Here is an 18,650-nt window from a genome sequence, read left to right as displayed (position 1 = left end):
AAAGACAAAATAAATAAGAAAATAGAATTAGGGAACACTGATTAACATAGAATAAAAGTAAGGTCCGATAGCCAGGGAGGACAGAAAAAACAACAAAAAAAAACTCCAGACGGCTGGAGAAAAAAAAAAAAATCTGCAGGGGTACCAAGGCCACGAGACCACCCAGCCATCCCCCTCTAGGCATTCTACCCAACATAAATGACCTCAATCAGTCCTCATGATATTCAGGGTTCACATGGAAGAACCTGATGATGATGGTCATGTGGACTTCTGGCCTTTAATCCATCAATGTAGGGACATCACGGTGCTTTGATCGGGTGGTGGTGGCGCAGATCGGGAGGAAGATGTTATTTATTTTGCACATTCAGTTAGGAAGCATTTTCAGATTCCTTTTAGAACGTTGTTTTGTATCTTGTTATGAATGCCTTCATTGATTTAAATCCCTGCTTGGTCTTTATTCACTTGTGGTTTTCCGTTCACATTAAGTTACATCTTTAAACTGTCCTTGTGTGTGCCAGTGCCTATGAATGGCTCTTGAACTGGATTGACAACATTTCCAGGGCTATTTCTTGCTGTGTGCCCAGTGCTGCCATTGAACGGAACTTGATTAAGAATGTTCAGCCAGCGATGGATGGATGAGCCTTCATCTTCCCTTCAGTTATCTGACCTCAAATGTGTCTTGTGCCATTTGGCTCGTAGGCCCCAGAGCAATTCAGATTAGTCTGTTATACAACAAATATTTATAATGCCTAACATTTTTTAACTTTGACTTCATTTTTAATTGTTTTCTGGCAAACTGCCTATTTCTGATATACTTTTTGTAATTTTCCTATTTACTTAAAAAAAATTTTCTGTGGTAGTACAACTTTATGTGCTTTTTCTTTACTTATTGATTCAAAGCTAAAAGAAGCTTGTTTTTTTTAACTTTAATTATTTTTATCTTGTTGAGAAATCAACCTACTTTATCTGGATTTGTCACGCACTTGCTGTTTAGCTGTAACCACAGTGCTGATAAAGCGCAGGATGTTCTGTCAGATCATGATAGCCATTCCCAAGTGACGTAATACGTAAAATGCTTCCCTTTTGCTTTGGGGTCATTTTAAAATGTGTTACCCCAGTACAGTGGTGGAGAGTAAAGTAGATGTGGGACCACCAGAGATAAGAAAAAAGACAAACAAAACTTAGAAGTGTGCAGAATACATGTAGTAGTCCTGAAAACTACTTTTGTTTAATTCACTTCCAGATGTTTCTTTTTGAGTGTGTTTGCCCGGGCTGAATTCTACTTCATGGGCGGCACGGTGGCGCAGTGGTAGCGCTGCTGCCTCGCAGTTAGGAGACCCGGGTTCACTTCCCGGGTTCTCCCTGTGTCTGCGTGGGTTTCCTCCAGGCGCTCCGGTTTCCTCCCACAGTCCAAAGACATGCAGGTTAGGTGGATTGGTGATTCTAAATTGGCCCTGGTGTGTGGGTGTGTTTGTGTGTGTCCTGCGGTGGGTTGGCACCCTGCCCAGGATTGGTTCCTGCCTTGTGCCCCGTGTTGGCTGGGATTGGCTCCAGCAGACCCCCGTGACCCTGTGTTCGGATTCAGCGGGTTGGAAAATGGATGGATGGATGAATTCTACTTCATGCCTAATTCTGCTCTAGTTTGAGTTAAATTGGATGAAGCATGTTTGACAGTGTAGGCTGTCATGTATCGTACAGTTAGATCCATAAATATTTGGACAGCGGCCACCTTTTTCTAGTTTTGGTTCTGTACATTACCACAATGAATTTTAAATGAAACAACTCAGATGCAGTTGAAGTGCAGACTTTCAGCTTTAATTCAGTGGGGTGAACAAAACGATTGCTTAAAAATGTGAGGCAACTAAAGCATTTTTTTGAACACAATCCCTTCATTTCAGGGGCTCAAAAGTAATTGAACAATTGACTCAAAGGCTATTTTATGGGCAGGTGTGGGCAAATCCGTCATTAGGTCATTATCAATTAAGCAGATAAAAGGCCTGGAGTTGATTTGAGGTGTGGTGCTTGCATGTGGAAGATTTTGCTGTGAACAGACAACATGCTGTCAAAGGAGCTCTCCATGCAGGTGAAAGAAGCCATCCTTAAGCTGCGAAAACAGAAAAAACCCATCCGAGAAATTGCTACAATATTACGAGTGGCAAAATCTGCAGTTTGGTACATCCAGAGAAAGTAAGCAAGCACTGGTGAACTCAGCAACGCAAAAAGACCTGGACGTCCACGGAAGACAACAGTGGTGGATGATCGTAGAATCGTTTCCATGGTGAAGAGAAACCCCTTCACAACAGCCAACCAAGTGAACAACACTCTCCAGGGGGTAGGTGTATCGATATCCAAGTCTACCATAAAGAGAAGACAGCATGAAAGTAAATACAGAGGGTGCACTACAAGGTGCAAGCCACTCATAAGCCTCAAGAATAGAAAGGCTAGATTGGACTTTGCTAAAGAACATCTAAAAAAGCCAGCACAGTTCTGGAAAAACATTCTTTGGACTGATGAAACCAAGATCAACCTCCACCAGAATGATGGCAAGAAAAAAGTATGGAGAAGGCGTGGAACAGCTCATTATCCAAAGCATACCATCATCTGTAAAACATGGTGGAGGCAGTGTGATGGCTTGGGTGTGCATGGCTGCCAGTGGCACTGGGACACTAGTGTTTATTGATGATGTGACACAGGACAGAAGCAGCCGAATGAATTCTGAGGTGTTCAGAGACATACTGTCTGCTCACATCCAGCTAAACGCAGTCAAATTGATTGGGCAGCGTTTCATGATACAGATGGACAATGACCCAAAACATACAGCCAAAGCAACCCAGGAGTTTATTAAAGCAAAGAAGTGTAAACTTCTTGAATGGCCAAGTCAGACACCTGATCTTAACCCAATTGAGCATGCATTTCACTTGTTGAAGACTAAACTTCAGACAGAAAGGCCCACAAACAAACAGCAACTGAAAGCCGCTGCAGTAAAGGCCTGGCAGAGCATTAAAAAGGAGGAAACCCAGCATCTGGTGATGTCCAGGAGTTCAAGACTTCAGGCTGTCATTGCCAGCAAAGGGTTTTCAACCGAGTATTAGAAATGAACATTTTATTTCCAGTTATTTAATTTGTCCAATTACTTTTGAGCCCCTGAAATGAAGGGATTGTGTTCAAAAAATGCTTTAGTTGCCTCACATTTTTATGTAATGGTTTTGTTCACCCCACTGAATTAAAGCTGAAAGTCGTCTGCACTTCAACTGCATCTGAGTTGTTTCATTTAAAATTCATTGTGGTAATGTACAGAACCAACATTAGAAAAAAGTTGTCTCTGTCCAAATGTTTACGGACCTAACTGTATGTATTGGTATGAAGATGGCAGTATTATTAGCTCAAGAGCTCCACGTTTAAATCCCAGCTCTGGTCAGTCAGTGGAGTTTGCATCTTCTTTCCATGCTAAAGGACATGCATGTTAGGTTAATCACCGGCTCTAAGTTGTCCCACTGTATATGCAAAGAGATCAAGTGAGTGTGTGTGTCCGTGTGTGTGTGTCTACATGCCTAGGATATTATAGCTTTGAGTACTGAGAAAAGTGCTATATAAATGTAATGAATTATTATTATTATATTAGTGCTGCATCCTCGCAGCAGCAGAACACTTACAGTAGTTTGAATCCCTGGATGGTTATTGTCAGTGTGGAGTTCTCATGTTCTCCCAGTATCTCTTTTCTTTGGATGCTCCAGTTTTATCTCCAGAATCCCCAAAGCTGTTTATGTGAGGTGGGCACTACTGCCTAATGCCTCTCCTCTCATTTCTCCTGCAGATCTGACGGTTGGCGACAGATTCAAATATTCATTTGAACTATATATAATTTTATCTGTACTGAAATATGTATCCACATAATCTTTAGGCATATTGCGATATATTTCCTTTTGTGCAGGGCTTCCCATCACAAAGAATCTTTTCTCCTATTTAGAGAAGTGTTCCTTCACCAACACCGTCCTGGCTATATAACATTTGTGGTAGATATTAGTCTGTACATTCACACACATACCAAGTGTATGCTACTACTGGCATTATTATATAAAGACTGCAATGTAATAATATACTTACACATGTCTATGCATATTTGGGAGACTGTGCACCAAAAAAATGCAGAAATACTTCATTATTAATAAAGCTCCACACATGGGATTGGGCGTCTGTGTCTGCTTATCCCTGACCGATATACTGAACTCTAGGCACTCTGACTGGAGTCTAAATGCTTCTTTAAAGTTCTGATGGAATATTTTCTACCATAAAATAATTTTAGATTTGCTTTGGAATTGACGTCTAATGCTGTCCTAATACTTTACCTTCACACCAAGAGCAAAGCATGAATATCACAGATATACGTGAAAGTCCATCTGGCTTCTTTGGCTAGCTAAGAGTGAAGATGCTACAGTATCTCATCCATCCATTGTTTTTTGGACCCTAACTCAGCAGCTTCAGGCCGCCGGTCAGTACGTACACTCAGACTCCAGTCACCATGACCTGCTTGTTCTTCAGGTGTATTAAGAAAACAGCACACTGAGGGGAAATTCAGGGGCTTGGAATGGAAGTCAAACCGGGGTGGCAGGAGATGTGAGGCCACAGTGCTAGTGACCATCTCATCCAGACATCCACTTCATAAACTGGACCTTTCAATTTGCATACTTAACTGGACTTTACAACAAAATGCAGGCCGTATATTTCAATAGCTCTTTATTATTTAAAAAATGATTACAAATAAAGCTAAATGTTAGCTTGCTTGGCACTAGAAATATGTTTATAATTTCAAACAACATATAAGACATAGAAAATATATTATGGATTTCTTTAAAATACATGAAATAAATGATCAAACTGTAAAAGTACTGTGCAAGTTAATTCAAACATTGATAATATAAAAGAATAGCAGCTATCCAGATAACTGTAAGCTTGTAAGAAAATACATTGTTTAAATAACACTACTTAGACATCTCCTGCTGTTGTTCTACTCTTCTCAGTTTTGACGATTTATCGGGCACGGACTGGTCCTGCGGCAGAGACTTTCACAGTTAAATGATGTCAAATGTTATGTCCCTTTTCCCTTGTTTTCAAATCTAGGCATCTTGTGAAGTTTAATACAGCAATTCACAGACACAGGCTAAGTTCACACAAGTTGGGTAACTTATTGGCACCTGAGATTCCTGATTTGACAAACAACTGTCACTCGTTTCATTTGTCAGAAGGCTCATGTTATCCATAGCAGTCATTTTTTGGAGTTTTTCTATTAACAAGACTGAACACCTGCTAATTGTTTCCTCTCTAAACTTTGGTTAAAGCCAGTTGTCCAGTGTTGACAGCATTCAAACCGATGGAGGTTTAAAAAACAGAAGAGCAGACTATGATAAAGATTAGGCCTCTCCGCTAATCACCACTCATTTTAGAGAGCAGGCTGCTTAATACTTTAAGTTTGTATCGAAACTAAAGTCTGTGGCATTCATTTGTTTGACTCCAAGAATATAGTCTGTGAATGATCGAAGGCATTCATTCTTTAAAATATTTTTTTCTGGAAGCTGTCATGAGAGGACTGGCTGTTAGCAAGAGAAATTTCATCATTTTTAATTAACAGCCAACTAAAAATGTAAGTTTCTGAAAAGTGGGCAACCTAGAAACATTTTCCCATTCTCCATTGTACTGATTCAAACCATTGGTAATGAACAAGTAAAAGTGAATTCCAGTCATCTCCTTCCTTTTTGGTTTTTGTTTTCATGTATTCTGAGACACTGCTTATATAAATAACGAGCAAAAGTTGAATGCAAAGCAAGTTGCTTTCAGAGTTTTTCCATTTCAATTAGCATTGTGTAATTACTCCTTACCGGGACCGAATTGTAAAGCCTCAAACAAAACCAAAACTGTATCGTGTACACAGAAAAGGAGGTGACTTTAAACTCACAAAAATACACTTGTGTTTACCAAATACAACTACTTTGTGTTCTTAATGTCAGCAACAATACACTGAAATACAGACAAACGTAAACATCATAAACATCAAACAATCAAAAACCGAGGGCACTTCCATTCATTCGTCACGTGCAATGCGAATTGAATCAGCAGAGTGAATGTTGTGTTCTCAAGATTTAACTGGGACCTGAGAGCACAGCAAAACCCAACTGTGAGGCTGCTATGTTAAGATTACGTGCATCCCTGGGTGGTCTTCCAAATTAATGCCATCATTGGATGTGCGTGCGTGCGTGCGTGAGTGCACGCTTTAAGCGAGATAAAGTATCAAACATAAATATTTTTTGTGCCAATGCCTACGAGATAATGCCTTATGACGCTACTGAAGTGTGCCTGCGCCAATAAGAAGACAATCGCATATTAAACTGTGTCACCATTTCCAAAGCTGCTCTGTGAGCCCATGTTAACAACTTCAAATGTGTGTGATTTCGCAATAAAGACGGAGGAGAACGTGTGTCTCCTTGGACAGCAAGAACTTTTAAATAGGCTCTCATTCTCTGCAATGTTTAATCATTAATTAAAAGCTACAACGTAATACTATTTAGCATTCAGGCTTGTGGCAATAAACAAGCAAGAACGTATTAAATTGTCGGCTGCTTTAAAATAATATAGCAAATGTGGTGAAGCAGAAGCGGATCCTGTGGTTGAATTTACGAGACATACTGAGAAGTGCGCCTTGGTTTACATTCAACTCTGCAGGACGAGCCATTGTGGTAGTTTTGTTAAGAGAGCAGGAATCTTAAACATTAAGGGTTTACCAAATTACTTAATGGACAAAGCCACACATCATATATGATTTTATATATATTACATAATTTCACTCTTATCATCTTAACTTAGTCATTTAAGCAACTTACATATACATTTGACTGTGACGTGCCCAGGGATGATCTGGTCCCCTATCCAGGATTGCTTCTTGTCTTGCACCCTGCGCTTTTGGAATAGGCTCTGGTCCCTAACTGGGTTAAGTGATTTTATTGGATGGACGTGTACACAAACTGACACATACACAAAATGTACACATTGATAAATACAATTCACATCACTTCTTGCTGTGACAAGAACCAAAGTGACAACATCCTCATCATTCTCCAGGTTAGTCTGATATGAGCAGTGGTTTACCTACAATAACCCTGTCAGTACACAAGTCCAATATATCAGTGCATTTCAGTAGCTAAATACAATTAAAATTTCTATTAAGTACAGTAGACATTCATGAAGCTTATGTGTAGGTTATAAAATGGCAAGACTGTAATGAGCATCTCTTATTTTATCAGCTATGTGTAGCATGAAAACGTCTTCACAGCTTTCTTCCATATACATGTCCCCAGAGGCTGGCATTCCCTGATGTGTGTTCTTGATATGTCCATCCATCCATCATCCCACCTGCTATATCCTATATCCTTCCATTTTATAACTACAGGGTCATGGGGGTCTCCATCCATCCATTGTCCAACCCACTGAATCTGAACACAGGGTCACGGGGGTCTGCTGGAGCCAATTTCAGCCAACACAGGGCACAAGGCAGGAAACAAACCCCGGGCAGGGCGCACACACACACACACACACACCAAGCACACATTAGGGATAATTTAGGATCACCAATGCACCGAACCTGCATGTCTTTGGACTGTGGGAGGAAACCGGAGTACCCGGAGGAAACTCCACGCAGGGAGGACCCGGGAAGTGAACCCTGGTCTCCTTACTGCGAGGCAGCAGCGCTACCCACTGCGCCACCATGCTGCCCGTTCTTGATATGTACATTTCATAAAGAAAGGATGAAGCACCGGTTCTATATTACTAAAACTAAAAACTGACAGAGATGGTGTGTGAATTATTGTGACCCATCTACATGTTACAGATAATGGAAGGTCACAGTGAAGTCTTCAGGCGGAGAGTGACGACTTATCAGGGTGTTGTGCTGCTACACAAAACTGTTTCAAATATAAATATACCTTTTTCAGTATTCCATGCTGTGTCTGTACAGTACAAAGCATACTATGATATTTTTTTTAAATCCACAATTAAGAATGTGTAGCTTTAGGTGACTCCAATGTCTTCCCTATAGGATCTAAAATTGTCCAAATTCAAAATGCATGATAAACAATAAAAAAAAAAATCCCCACTTTGAGGAAAATAGTCCAATTCCAATCTAAATGTCCACTATTGATTTTCACTGTTTCTCGACTTTCCTTAACTGAATGTTTCATTTTAAATTCACCCTTATTCTGTACTTGTAAGGTAATTCAGTCTCACCAAAATACTCACTAAACGGGAATTGTGCTTAAAAAAAAATACAAAGAAATAAGCATATGAACTTCAACATATCTTAACATTACACCTCAAGGCAAGTTAAGGAATCCATGGGATAAGGTAGACCTGCGCTAATCAAAGGCTGGTGCTTAGCTCTCGGCAGCCTTCCAGTTTCACCTGTACCTTCATAGCTGTGGATTCCATTTTGTTGGCTTTACTGGCTCTATATTCTTTTTCCTGTCACTCTTAGAGGAATTAGACAGGAACCCGGCTTGTCACCCCAATTTTAAATGGTTTTGGTTTTAAAGTTAAACCATAAAAAGATTCAATAGTTCTTGATCCATTGGGGTCAGCAGTAAATTTACACTGATGAAGCAAAACGGAGACAAAAAGGAACAGGACCATTTTAGACAGCTCATCCCCGATGCATCTCCTTTTGCCTACAGAAAAGATCATAACACTGCTTATAAGGTCCTTGTTGAGGGTCCCGTTTTCATCCAAGAACCTTGTTGGGTCAAATACATCTGGATTGGACCACTTTTGGGGATCATGATTGACTGACCACTGGTTAATAAATACCACTGTGTTTTTTGGGATGTGATAGCCCATGACAGATGTGTCAACCGTAGTTGCATGGGGTATTGTAACTGGTACAAAGCTGCTGAAACGCATTGTCTCAAAGATAAACGCCACAACATTTGGCAAGTTCTGTTGATCTTCAATGCACGGTAGGCGGTTTCTTCCAACAACTTCATCGATCTCTTTTTGTAGTTTTTCCTGGACATCTGGAAACCTGAAGAAGATAACCACTATGTGTTAGTAAATGGCATGTAAAATATCACTACTTCAACAATTCAAAGATGCATACCACACACATACAGAACATATACAAAACCTTTCTATCTTGTTCAGGGACCCTGGTAGCCAGTGCTTATATCATCAATACATCATAAAATCATCACTGGTAAATTAGCACTTTAAGTGTTTATATGAGTCCACTCTTGGAAAAGCAGGCCAATATAAACAAGTAAAGCACTACCTTAACACTGCCGATTATTCGATGTACTCGGTACAAAGATGGAATCAACACTACATGGGGTGCCAGTCCCCTGACTAATACAGGGCCACTTTAGTGTTGCCAAATAAGCAGTCACACCCATCTTGGGGAGAAAATGCACCCAGGACTCTGGAACTGGGGAGGCAGCATGCATATTCGTAAGATGAAGAGCCAGATTTTGTGCTTTTTTTAAAATTACATTTAACATGGCTGTCATGTCAATGATTATTTTTTCTGCATAATGCTGAAAATACAGAAAGGCAGATAATAGATCTATTGTTAAATTAGAAAGAAAAAAAATCTAAATGTTCACATGATAGACATTGCCCCCTGCTGGCAGAGAAAAACATTTTCATTATTGTAACATTTTATTGTCAAATTATAAGGGTGTTGTACCGTGTTAGCCATTATGAATGTAGAGAAAAGCCAAGCAAAATGACACCTTTTATTGGCTAACTAAAAAGATTACAATATGCAAGCTTTCGAGGCAACTCAGGCCCCTTCCAGAGTTGCCCCGAAAGCTTGCATATTGTAATCTTTTTAGTTAGCCAATAAAAGGTGTCATTTTGCTTGGCTTTTCTCTATTTTCAAATTAAGTCACTTTGTCTAATTAAGAAGAACTGCCACTGTAAGTCTTGCGCAATAAACTTTAAATGGACATGCGGTACGCGTCTTGTTGGGATTTTCTATAACACTGGAAGAAACAGGCAATCGCGCACGTGATAACATACACTACACTACACTACAATACAATACAATTTATTTTTGTATAGCCCAAAATCACACAACAAGTGCCGCAATGGGCTTTAACAGGCCCTGCCTCGTGACAGCCCCCCAGCCTTGACTCTCTAAGAAAACAAGGAACCCCCCCCCCCCCCCAAAAAAAAAACCCTTGTAGGGGAAAAAAACGGAAGAAACCTTGGGAAAGGCAGTTCAAAGAGAGACCCCTTTCCAGGTAGGCTGGCCGTGCAGTGGGTGTCAAGTATATGTTTGACGTGTGCTTGTGTGAGGAAAAGCTTGAAGTATCACATCTTTTGTTTTGTTTTTTTTTGTTTTTTTTTTTTATGAAAGACGCTATATGAAATGATGTATAAACGCTCATTTCCATTCCATCTCCCTCCAACCCGCAGGGAAGAACCTGGGGGTTGGTGGCAGAAGTGGCACCATAAAAAACCTCACACTGTTCCGTTCCACCTGAACTAGTGTGGTGCTGAGGTGTCACCCGTCGCATGGCTGTACTCGGGTCCTAATCTGGGGTCCTGTGGTGGGTGCGGCAGTGCGCTGTATCAGCGTGTGCTCCTAACTTCTCTCTCCTGTCAAGATATGAATATAGTCCTATGATAGACATCTTTCTGCTCTTCAATGCATCATTTTTTTTTTTTTTTACTTTTCAGTGTGCCCTCCTCAAATACTTAATCTAAACCCTCATGCCAGCAGCCTTTCCTTTTAATACATTTAATTAATTACAAATTAATATAATTACGCCCTTCCAAAATATTGTTTTGTGCTTCATAGTCTGATAAAACTTGTAAAGTGTTCTTAACAACGCTCGCGCAAACCGTTGTGGAAAAAAGAATGTGAAGTGGTTGCCCTCTTTGTGCCAATATGTTATAAAATGTTGTCCTACGTGAAAGTCTCCAAAACCGCAAGTGTTCTGGACACTTTTAAGACTGCACCCTACGTGTTGATTCTGCTATTGAGAGCGCTATATAATTATGGTATAATTTGGATTCGGTATATTTAGCATCTCCAGAAGCAGCTAATTATTTTACGTGTTTTTATAACTGAAATAAATTTCACTACTTGGCGCCGGTTAATCGGTCAAAGACAACATGAACTATTGTCCGTTTGAGATGTTCAAATCGGGTTGATTAAAACTGTCGGCTTTGTAGTTTCTTTACATAATACTAGCAATTCTCAATGGCATATGGGCGTTTACAATGCACGTGCTACTGCTAACAGTGATGTAGCTTTACCAAAAACGAGCAGATGTGAGGTAAATTACCTTACAAGTAAACGAAACATCCAGTGCATGGCCGTGGAAAGCGTATCTTGACTTGCTCCGAAGATGTCATTAACAGTTGGAGGCACGTGTTCTTTTCCGAGAACTGCTCCGTTCTTTACCTCTTTCCCCTGGTCCAGAGCCACGATGAAGGCATCAGTCATGTCTCGAATGGTGCCAGCTTTGAGGGTCGCTCGGTGCTGAACCACTTTGCCGTAGATGAAGTCATAAAACTCCTCGTTGAGGGTTTTAAAGTTGTCAAACATCGTCTTTATAGGGTTTGGGAAGCTCTGTAGCCACGGCATGACATCCACAATGCTCCCGGCCCCCACAGTTTTGGCAAACTGGTCGTTCCTGCCAATCAAAGACTGAAATTCGGCGTCATCGTAGCTGTACCTTTTTCCAAAACACACTGCACTCATTGTGTTGGCTACAGCCACTGCTAAAAATGTGCCAGCCTCAAAAAATTTTTCATCTTCACTTTTTTTTAAAAAGACGCCTATGACTTCTTTGATCTCGCTAAGTATGCCCTGTTCGAACGATTTTCTCGCTTCATGATTGCAGGTGGAGAAATGCCGGATTGTGGAATGGGCAACCTTTCTGTGGATTTTCCAAAGATCGCTGTAGTCGTTAAATGCCATGCCTTTTCCCCCAGATATTACCTTGAATGACGTGAAATCTGGTCTCCCCGCAAAATCCACGCCTTTCTTGATGAGGGCCTCCTTAATAGCATCTTCTCCGTTTAGTACCACAACAACGCGGTTTCCCAGCTTGATGCGAAAGACGTTTCCGTACTTCTGTGCCATTTTAGAGAAAACGGCGTGGGGAAGGCTCCCGAGCTGAGCTGCGTTTCCAATCACTGGCCACGATAATGGCCCAGGAGGACCCGGTTTGTTTTTGGAGCATCTGATCCTTTGGTGAAACCATTTCCAAAAGTGCATGGCTACCAGAAATGACATGGAGGCCAATAAAAATGTCTGCAGAGATGGCCTGAAGATCTCCTGAAACACGCGCACAATCATTTTGGATCTGCAATGAACAAACCAGAATCATCCAAATCAGACACATTATTGTAAATTATTATGAACAAGTTTATTTCTTGAAAGAAATAGCAAAGTGTTGGGAAAATGGGGTAAAATTACACTCTTTGCAGAAGGCTAGAGCGATGGGTGGACACGCCCCCTAAATTGTGTACACAGACAGCTGAAGAATTGCCTTCAAGGAAAAAAAAGATCAAGACCCAGATGATGTCACTTTGAAAATGACACCTAGCCCTTATAACAATCAGCACACAGGAAACTAGTTGTGCAAACGGCATTAAGGCAGATAAGCTGTTAGTTAAGTCTTGCGAGTTCACACACCAACCAGTACTCCCAGACACTGACACGAAGTTACAAAATGATTAGAACGGTGTTCTGTTCTCCCTATATAAGAGTAAACCTGCATCATACTGGTATATATGTTTTTCCTATGCAGTATATCGGCAAATTAAAATCAAACGCACAAAATAATAATAATAATAATTCTTTGCATTTATAAATACCAAATTATACATACGATGATATATTGACACATTCTCATTTTGAATAGGCTACACTCTGAATTTACTAATCTTATCTAATATGATATGATAAAATACATATATGTTAATTGTCGACTATGTAATGGACCACAGTTAGTTCCTGAGTTACGTCTGCAAGATTATATTAGATTATGCAGTGTGCTACAATATAATGCAGTATATCCAAGACGTTGTGTGTGCGCCGAGATTACAAAGTCTCCCCGTGGATGTCTAAACTTACTTCGGTTATTTTACTACAATCCCCAAAACGTGCAAGTTGGGTTAACTGGCAGCTCTGAATTGGCGCGTGCGCGCGCGCGCCTCGAGAAGGACTGCCACCCTGTCTAGATCTGTCTCCGGTTATAAGCGAGTAGTGTTACTGAATTGGGCAACGACCCTCCATGCTACTGAACTGGTATAATCTGGTTTGAGAATAATCAAATCGAATCGAAATTGTTTCTGACAGAAGATTCCTGATTTGGGCTCCAATTGCTCCGTGCTGCCCTGGATAAGAGGATTAAGAAAATGGATGGATGGATGGATAATATAAATATTGTAATTTAGGAACTATCCGTGATGTCGTCCAAGAGGCCAATTTATTTAATTGGCACTAGTTTAGGATGTTGGCAGGAAACATGAGTTAAACGTGGCCGAAAACCTGCTGAACGCACCTAAATACCCACAGACTGTGACCGGCACAGAATCAGAAGGCAGCAGCAGCCACTGCTTCCACATATCGTCTTGTTTTCATTGTGCTAAGTAATATGTGACATGCGTGCTCACACCTAAAGAATATTATGCACTCTTCAATTGCAGTGTCGCACCTACAATTTAAAAATACTCAGATTTTAAACATTATTTACAGGTACTGTAGGTATAGGTTAAACAAACCTACCAAATTTCTACACATTTCAGCCGACTCAAGTCGTGCTCAAAATACGTATCTAATAGGATAGTGTTTTCTATGCTCATGGTTTAATAAATAAATAAAGTAGAAAATAATAAAAACAAGTTAATATAATGTCAAGTAACGCCAATATGCTAGAACAGATTTTGCTACAGTATACGTAAAGCGACATGCTTACCTTCTATACTCTTGGGTTTCAACTGTGCTGACTACAAGACATTCGTTTTCATTGGTCAGTAAGGCTTGCAAAACCGTTAAGAATATTTAAGAAAAATGCCCCACTGTACCTCAGTTAAACAGCTGCAGTTAAACAGATGCGTAAGAACACGTTTCCTGGCAATCCGTGCAAAATAACTGTTAGCACGCGAAGGATAATGATTCTTTATTTTTCCTAAGTCCTTTAAAAGGTAATATCCATTTTCCCAGGTAATGCCCAGTTATAACTTCATCGCTTTCAGTAAGTGAAATCTCTCGTCAATTTCAAATTCGGAGCACTTCGTATTTATAGCTTGCACATAAACTCCCCAGGTTTACCAATCTTTCTTAAGTATTTCGTTGACAAATAGGATCGCATTTCGTCACAATCGGATCCGTGCGGTTGGCTTTATTGGGTAGTTGAATGTTCCTGAAGATCTCTCTCTCTCTCTCTCACGCACTCTCTCACACACACCCCCCTCTCTCTCTCTCTCCTCGGTCATTACATCACACGCGTATTTTCTGTGTGCGAATATTTAAAACTTCTTGTTAAAAAGTAGCTTCTGATTACCCTCAGCGCAATTGCGTGCGGAGACAGTATTGCCCGAAAAAAGTCTGCTAATCGCTGGTAACAACATAAAACTTGATAGCAGTGGAAATAGTGAAAAAGTGACGCTTCAGAGACATTTGCAATTGAATACTTTGTTCTGATTGCGTGGACGATACTTCACCTTAAAGGTGTCGAGTCGTTAGAGGTTTTCTTTCATGAAGTTCATTTGTTCCTAAATGAATGCATTCGGCTGTATGCAGCAAGCTTGTAACACTGAAAAATTATTTAATAATTAATTTTCTTTGGTTTTGTTGACTCTTTCAATTTGACAAATTCTTTTACTTTGCGTTATTTGAGAATTTGTAAACATCCATCAGGTGTCTATTATCCCGAGGTGAAATTTGATTCCGTTTTCTGTTTATATAAACTGGTCGATCGGCATCGGTATAAGTGCAACCTGTTTTGTAAGTCGGATGAATGAAAGGCATATGAAAGTGGTTTCTGGTTTAAAAGCTTTACAGAAAACATGACAATAGGTAATGTGAAGACGATGCGCTTTACATTTAAAGAAGTGTGCCGGTATAAAATACCTTCATTACTATCCTCGCGTGGGTCGAAAATAACGTCCACACGCGCAGGTTTGAGCGTTCGCTATTCTGCGCTGAAAAAGTGTTAACATTTTACACCAATATTTGACTTCCTAAACAAGCAATTAATAACAACGCGTATTGCCATAATAACAGGTTGTCAACAAAATCATTTTTGTTTTATTTAAAATATATGAAACGTGGTAAATGGACACACATAAGCGAGAGCACAGTTAAATATGCCGGTGTTTCAGATTTCATTTTACATTGCTTCTTCCCTCCACCAGACCACACACAAGAACACTGCCAAATAAAATTCTCAAACCCGTTGAATCCAACGTCATGGGAGGCTGGAGCCATCCTGGCAGCACTAAATGCAAAGCCATCTCTGAGTCCACTCGCATACACTTGGGTCCAGTTTGGACTCGGCAATTAATCTGACAGGCATACGCACACGCGAAAAAAAAGCGTAATTCAGAAAACAGGCCATAACATGGAAAAGTAATCAAGACAAAAGACAGATAGAGATTCTCAACTTCCCTAATTTTACCAGAATTAAAATGTAACATTTGGTATCCCTACCGACCGATTTTTTGAATGTGCTTTTCCAATTCAGGGTAGTAGTAGACCCAGAACTCATAGATTCGGGATCAAGTAAGGAATGAGCTACCCTCCATCATAAAGAGAAGACAATTTACCCAAGCTTCACATACATAAAAAGTGCTTCACTCCCAAAGGGCATCATGCCTAATAATAAAACCATTCTCAACTTGACTGTCGTGTTCGGCACCACTGAGGGCCTGAGCCAATTTTAGCAGAATCGAACGCACCGAATAACAGGGCCGACTCGTGTTGGAATCACCAACTACGTTTTAGGGGACGTGTAAGGAAAAACAAGACGGACACTGTAAGATTCTAAAACTCCGCAACGGGACGCGGGATCCACCGCCGCTATCCACTGCGCCGCCCTAAATATAAAATGAGTTAAACAATTAAGGTTTGAAGTCCTTGATTTATTTTATGCTCCTAAAACCCCCATATCGCTCTCTCTCTCTTTGAGTAATTGAATAGTGAATTGACTTTTATTTTCTTAATAAAACTATAGATTAAATGTAGTACTGGTTTTGCTCAGGCTTGATTATTTGATTTTTAATTTACTTTAGCCATGTTCCTGAGCGTGCTTGCTGTACAGTTAATCCTTTAAAAATAACCAAATCATGTAGTTTTGGTACTTAGCAACCCTTTCTAAAAAGCCTATTTATACCCCTTTTCTGTATTGCAATAGCTGGAAGCGAGTTTAGTTCCATCTCATTCTTACAATCGGTATCTGCTGCACTGGAATTGTGCCAGCGTGTACAGTCAAACAGAGGTTACTAGTGCACTTGGCATCGTGTCCAGATTAGTTTTGTTCACACTGAAACACAGCAGACCACAAGCATTTCCAGAGTTTTGCTCAAGGGAACGTCGCAGTTGAGGTCATTAGCTTGGCGGTTTCAGCACAGTCAGTCGGGCTTGCAGTAAGCCCCGCGTGATTCTTGTGTCGACCATCATCATCATTATTTAATTTTATTTAAAAAAAAAAAAAAAGACAAAAGTGAAATTGTCCCGCATAATCATTAGTAAACTTTAATAACTTTGATTTCATTTAGTTGTGAAAAGTATTAAGCATGTCTGCTACACCATTTATTTATACCAATGACGCCGTTTTAATTTAATTAAATAATTTTATATAATTTCACTCTTTAACTACTGGTAAATTATCACTCTTAAAAATAAGATGCCAAAGTTGTTCTTCAAAGCGATGCCATAGACCACGGGTGTCAAACTCCAGGCCCGGAGGGCCGCAATGGCTGCAGGTTTTCATTCTCACCCTTTTCCTAATCAGTGACCAGTTTTCACTGCTAATTCACTTTTTTCCCCTTTATTTTAACAGCCATGTTAGAAGGATTCAGTCCTCTGAATGATTCGTTTCCTCATTAAATGACAGCCAAACAGAAATGAGATGTGAAACGAGCCAACAGATGACCAGCTTAAACGGGCTTCAAACTCCAACCAGTTTCTTAATGAGAAGCCAATGCTTTCTGTTAATTAAACCCATTATTTAATTCCACGGCTTGTTGCTGCTCTCATTCTGCAACAGCAGACATTTCCAAAACTGTTGATTTTCTGTTTGTTATAAGAACATCGTCAAAGTGTTTTGGTGAGTTGAGAGATCAACCTTGCTGAGACCATCACCTTTCTTTATTTTCAGATATTGTGTGATGTGGTGGCTTGTTTTGTGTCTCATTATTGTTTGGCTGCTTATTAAGGAAAAAGAAACAACTAAAGGGCCTGAGTCAATTAAAAGAAGTAAATAGCAGCAAAAACTGGTCACTAATTAAGAAGATGATTAGAATGAAAACCTGCAGCCATGCACTGCAGCCCTCCAGGACTGGAGTTTGACACCCCTGCCATAGACCATCCACATGAAAGTAACATGTAAAAAGTAAAACATGTAAAAATAACCTTGGGGTCGCGTCCCGGGTTCACCGTGTGAAATGAGTGTCAAAAGAGTCAATTTGTGGCACCCAGTGTGGCGTAGTGGTTAAAGCGCTGGACTTAAATCCCTGAGGATGTGGGCTCGAATCACTGCCACTGACACCGTGTGAACATTAAGTAAATCACTGAACACCAAAAAGAAATACAACGTAAATATTGTAAGTCGCCTTGGATAAAGGCATCAGTCAAATAAGTAAATTACAGTTTCAGAAATAAACCTCTATTCTATAAATAGCATCAAAAGGTAACATATTTATGAAATACCAGTTGGTTCATGATTTTTAAAATGACTCTTGCTGCATACAATAGCCAGCTAGTTCGGGGTTCCCTGTTCTATCAGTATCCTGCTTAGGTAGCTTACTATACAGTACATTAAAGATTTTTGCCTTCCTATAGCAGGATGCTTTTCAAAGCCTAAGGAACGAGTTTCATAAGTAATGAATCGTTTTTTGAATGCAATGGTTGTTTTTTTGTTTTGTTTTGTTTTTGTTTGTTTTTTTTTTTTTTTATTTCAACCAGTGCTTCTACGAGGAATCACACTGTAACTTTGCCATTGAAGAAACATTGCTGTAATTTTAAGAGTTTTTTCATGTATTAACGACGTGCATATTAAGTTAATTGTTGGAATACCTTCTGCAGGTATGAGTAAGTGATTGACCAGGCACTCATCCAGGATCTATTGTATCAGATAATAGAAGGCTGGATGGCTGGACATGCCAAATGTATATTAAATTGCATAAATTTACTGCCTGAATATCACACGTGTAAATACTTATTTAGGATCAGGCGAGATTACTTTATCTTTCTCAAGTCTCTTCTAATCGTACATTCATTCTTTTTCTGAACACACTTTATTTTGAAAAATAGCGGACAATCTGAACCTATTAAACTCTTGACGGCTGCGATTTATTTATTTTGTTATTTTGTAAATAGTTTATGTATGTACTGTAGGTTAATGTACTTTCATAAAAGCGTCTCTTATGTT

The 18,650-nt window shown here is 39.8% G+C and overlaps 1 protein-coding gene across 2 annotated transcripts; it reads right to left on the bottom strand.

Annotated features, from left to right (window-relative positions):
- Positions 1-4,756: 4,756 nt before the first annotated feature.
- On the bottom strand, positions 4,757-14,346 carry LOC114665656 (cytochrome P450 1B1). 2 transcript variants are annotated; one of them, XM_028820265.2, is made up of 3 exons: positions 13,974-14,346; positions 11,331-12,356; positions 4,757-9,061 (listed from the first exon to the last, which is right to left on the bottom strand). In XM_028820265.2, exons 2-3 carry the CDS (start codon positions 12,347-12,349, stop codon positions 8,524-8,526), a joined length of 1,557 nt encoding a protein of 518 aa, XP_028676098.1. In that variant the 5' UTR covers positions 12,350-12,356; positions 13,974-14,346; the 3' UTR covers positions 4,757-8,523. The 2 variants fall into 2 exon arrangements, with proteins under 2 accessions (XP_028676098.1, XP_028676099.1); XM_028820266.2 differs by having other exon boundaries at positions 14,083-14,346.
- Positions 14,347-18,650: the final 4,304 nt, after the last annotated feature.

Source organism: Erpetoichthys calabaricus, chromosome 15 (assembly GCF_900747795.2).
Source record: "Erpetoichthys calabaricus chromosome 15, fErpCal1.3, whole genome shotgun sequence".
Taxonomy (NCBI): domain Eukaryota; kingdom Metazoa; phylum Chordata; class Cladistia; order Polypteriformes; family Polypteridae; genus Erpetoichthys; species Erpetoichthys calabaricus.
Note: the sequence above shows the minus strand (reverse complement) of the source record. Positions and strands in the feature narration are given on the sequence as shown.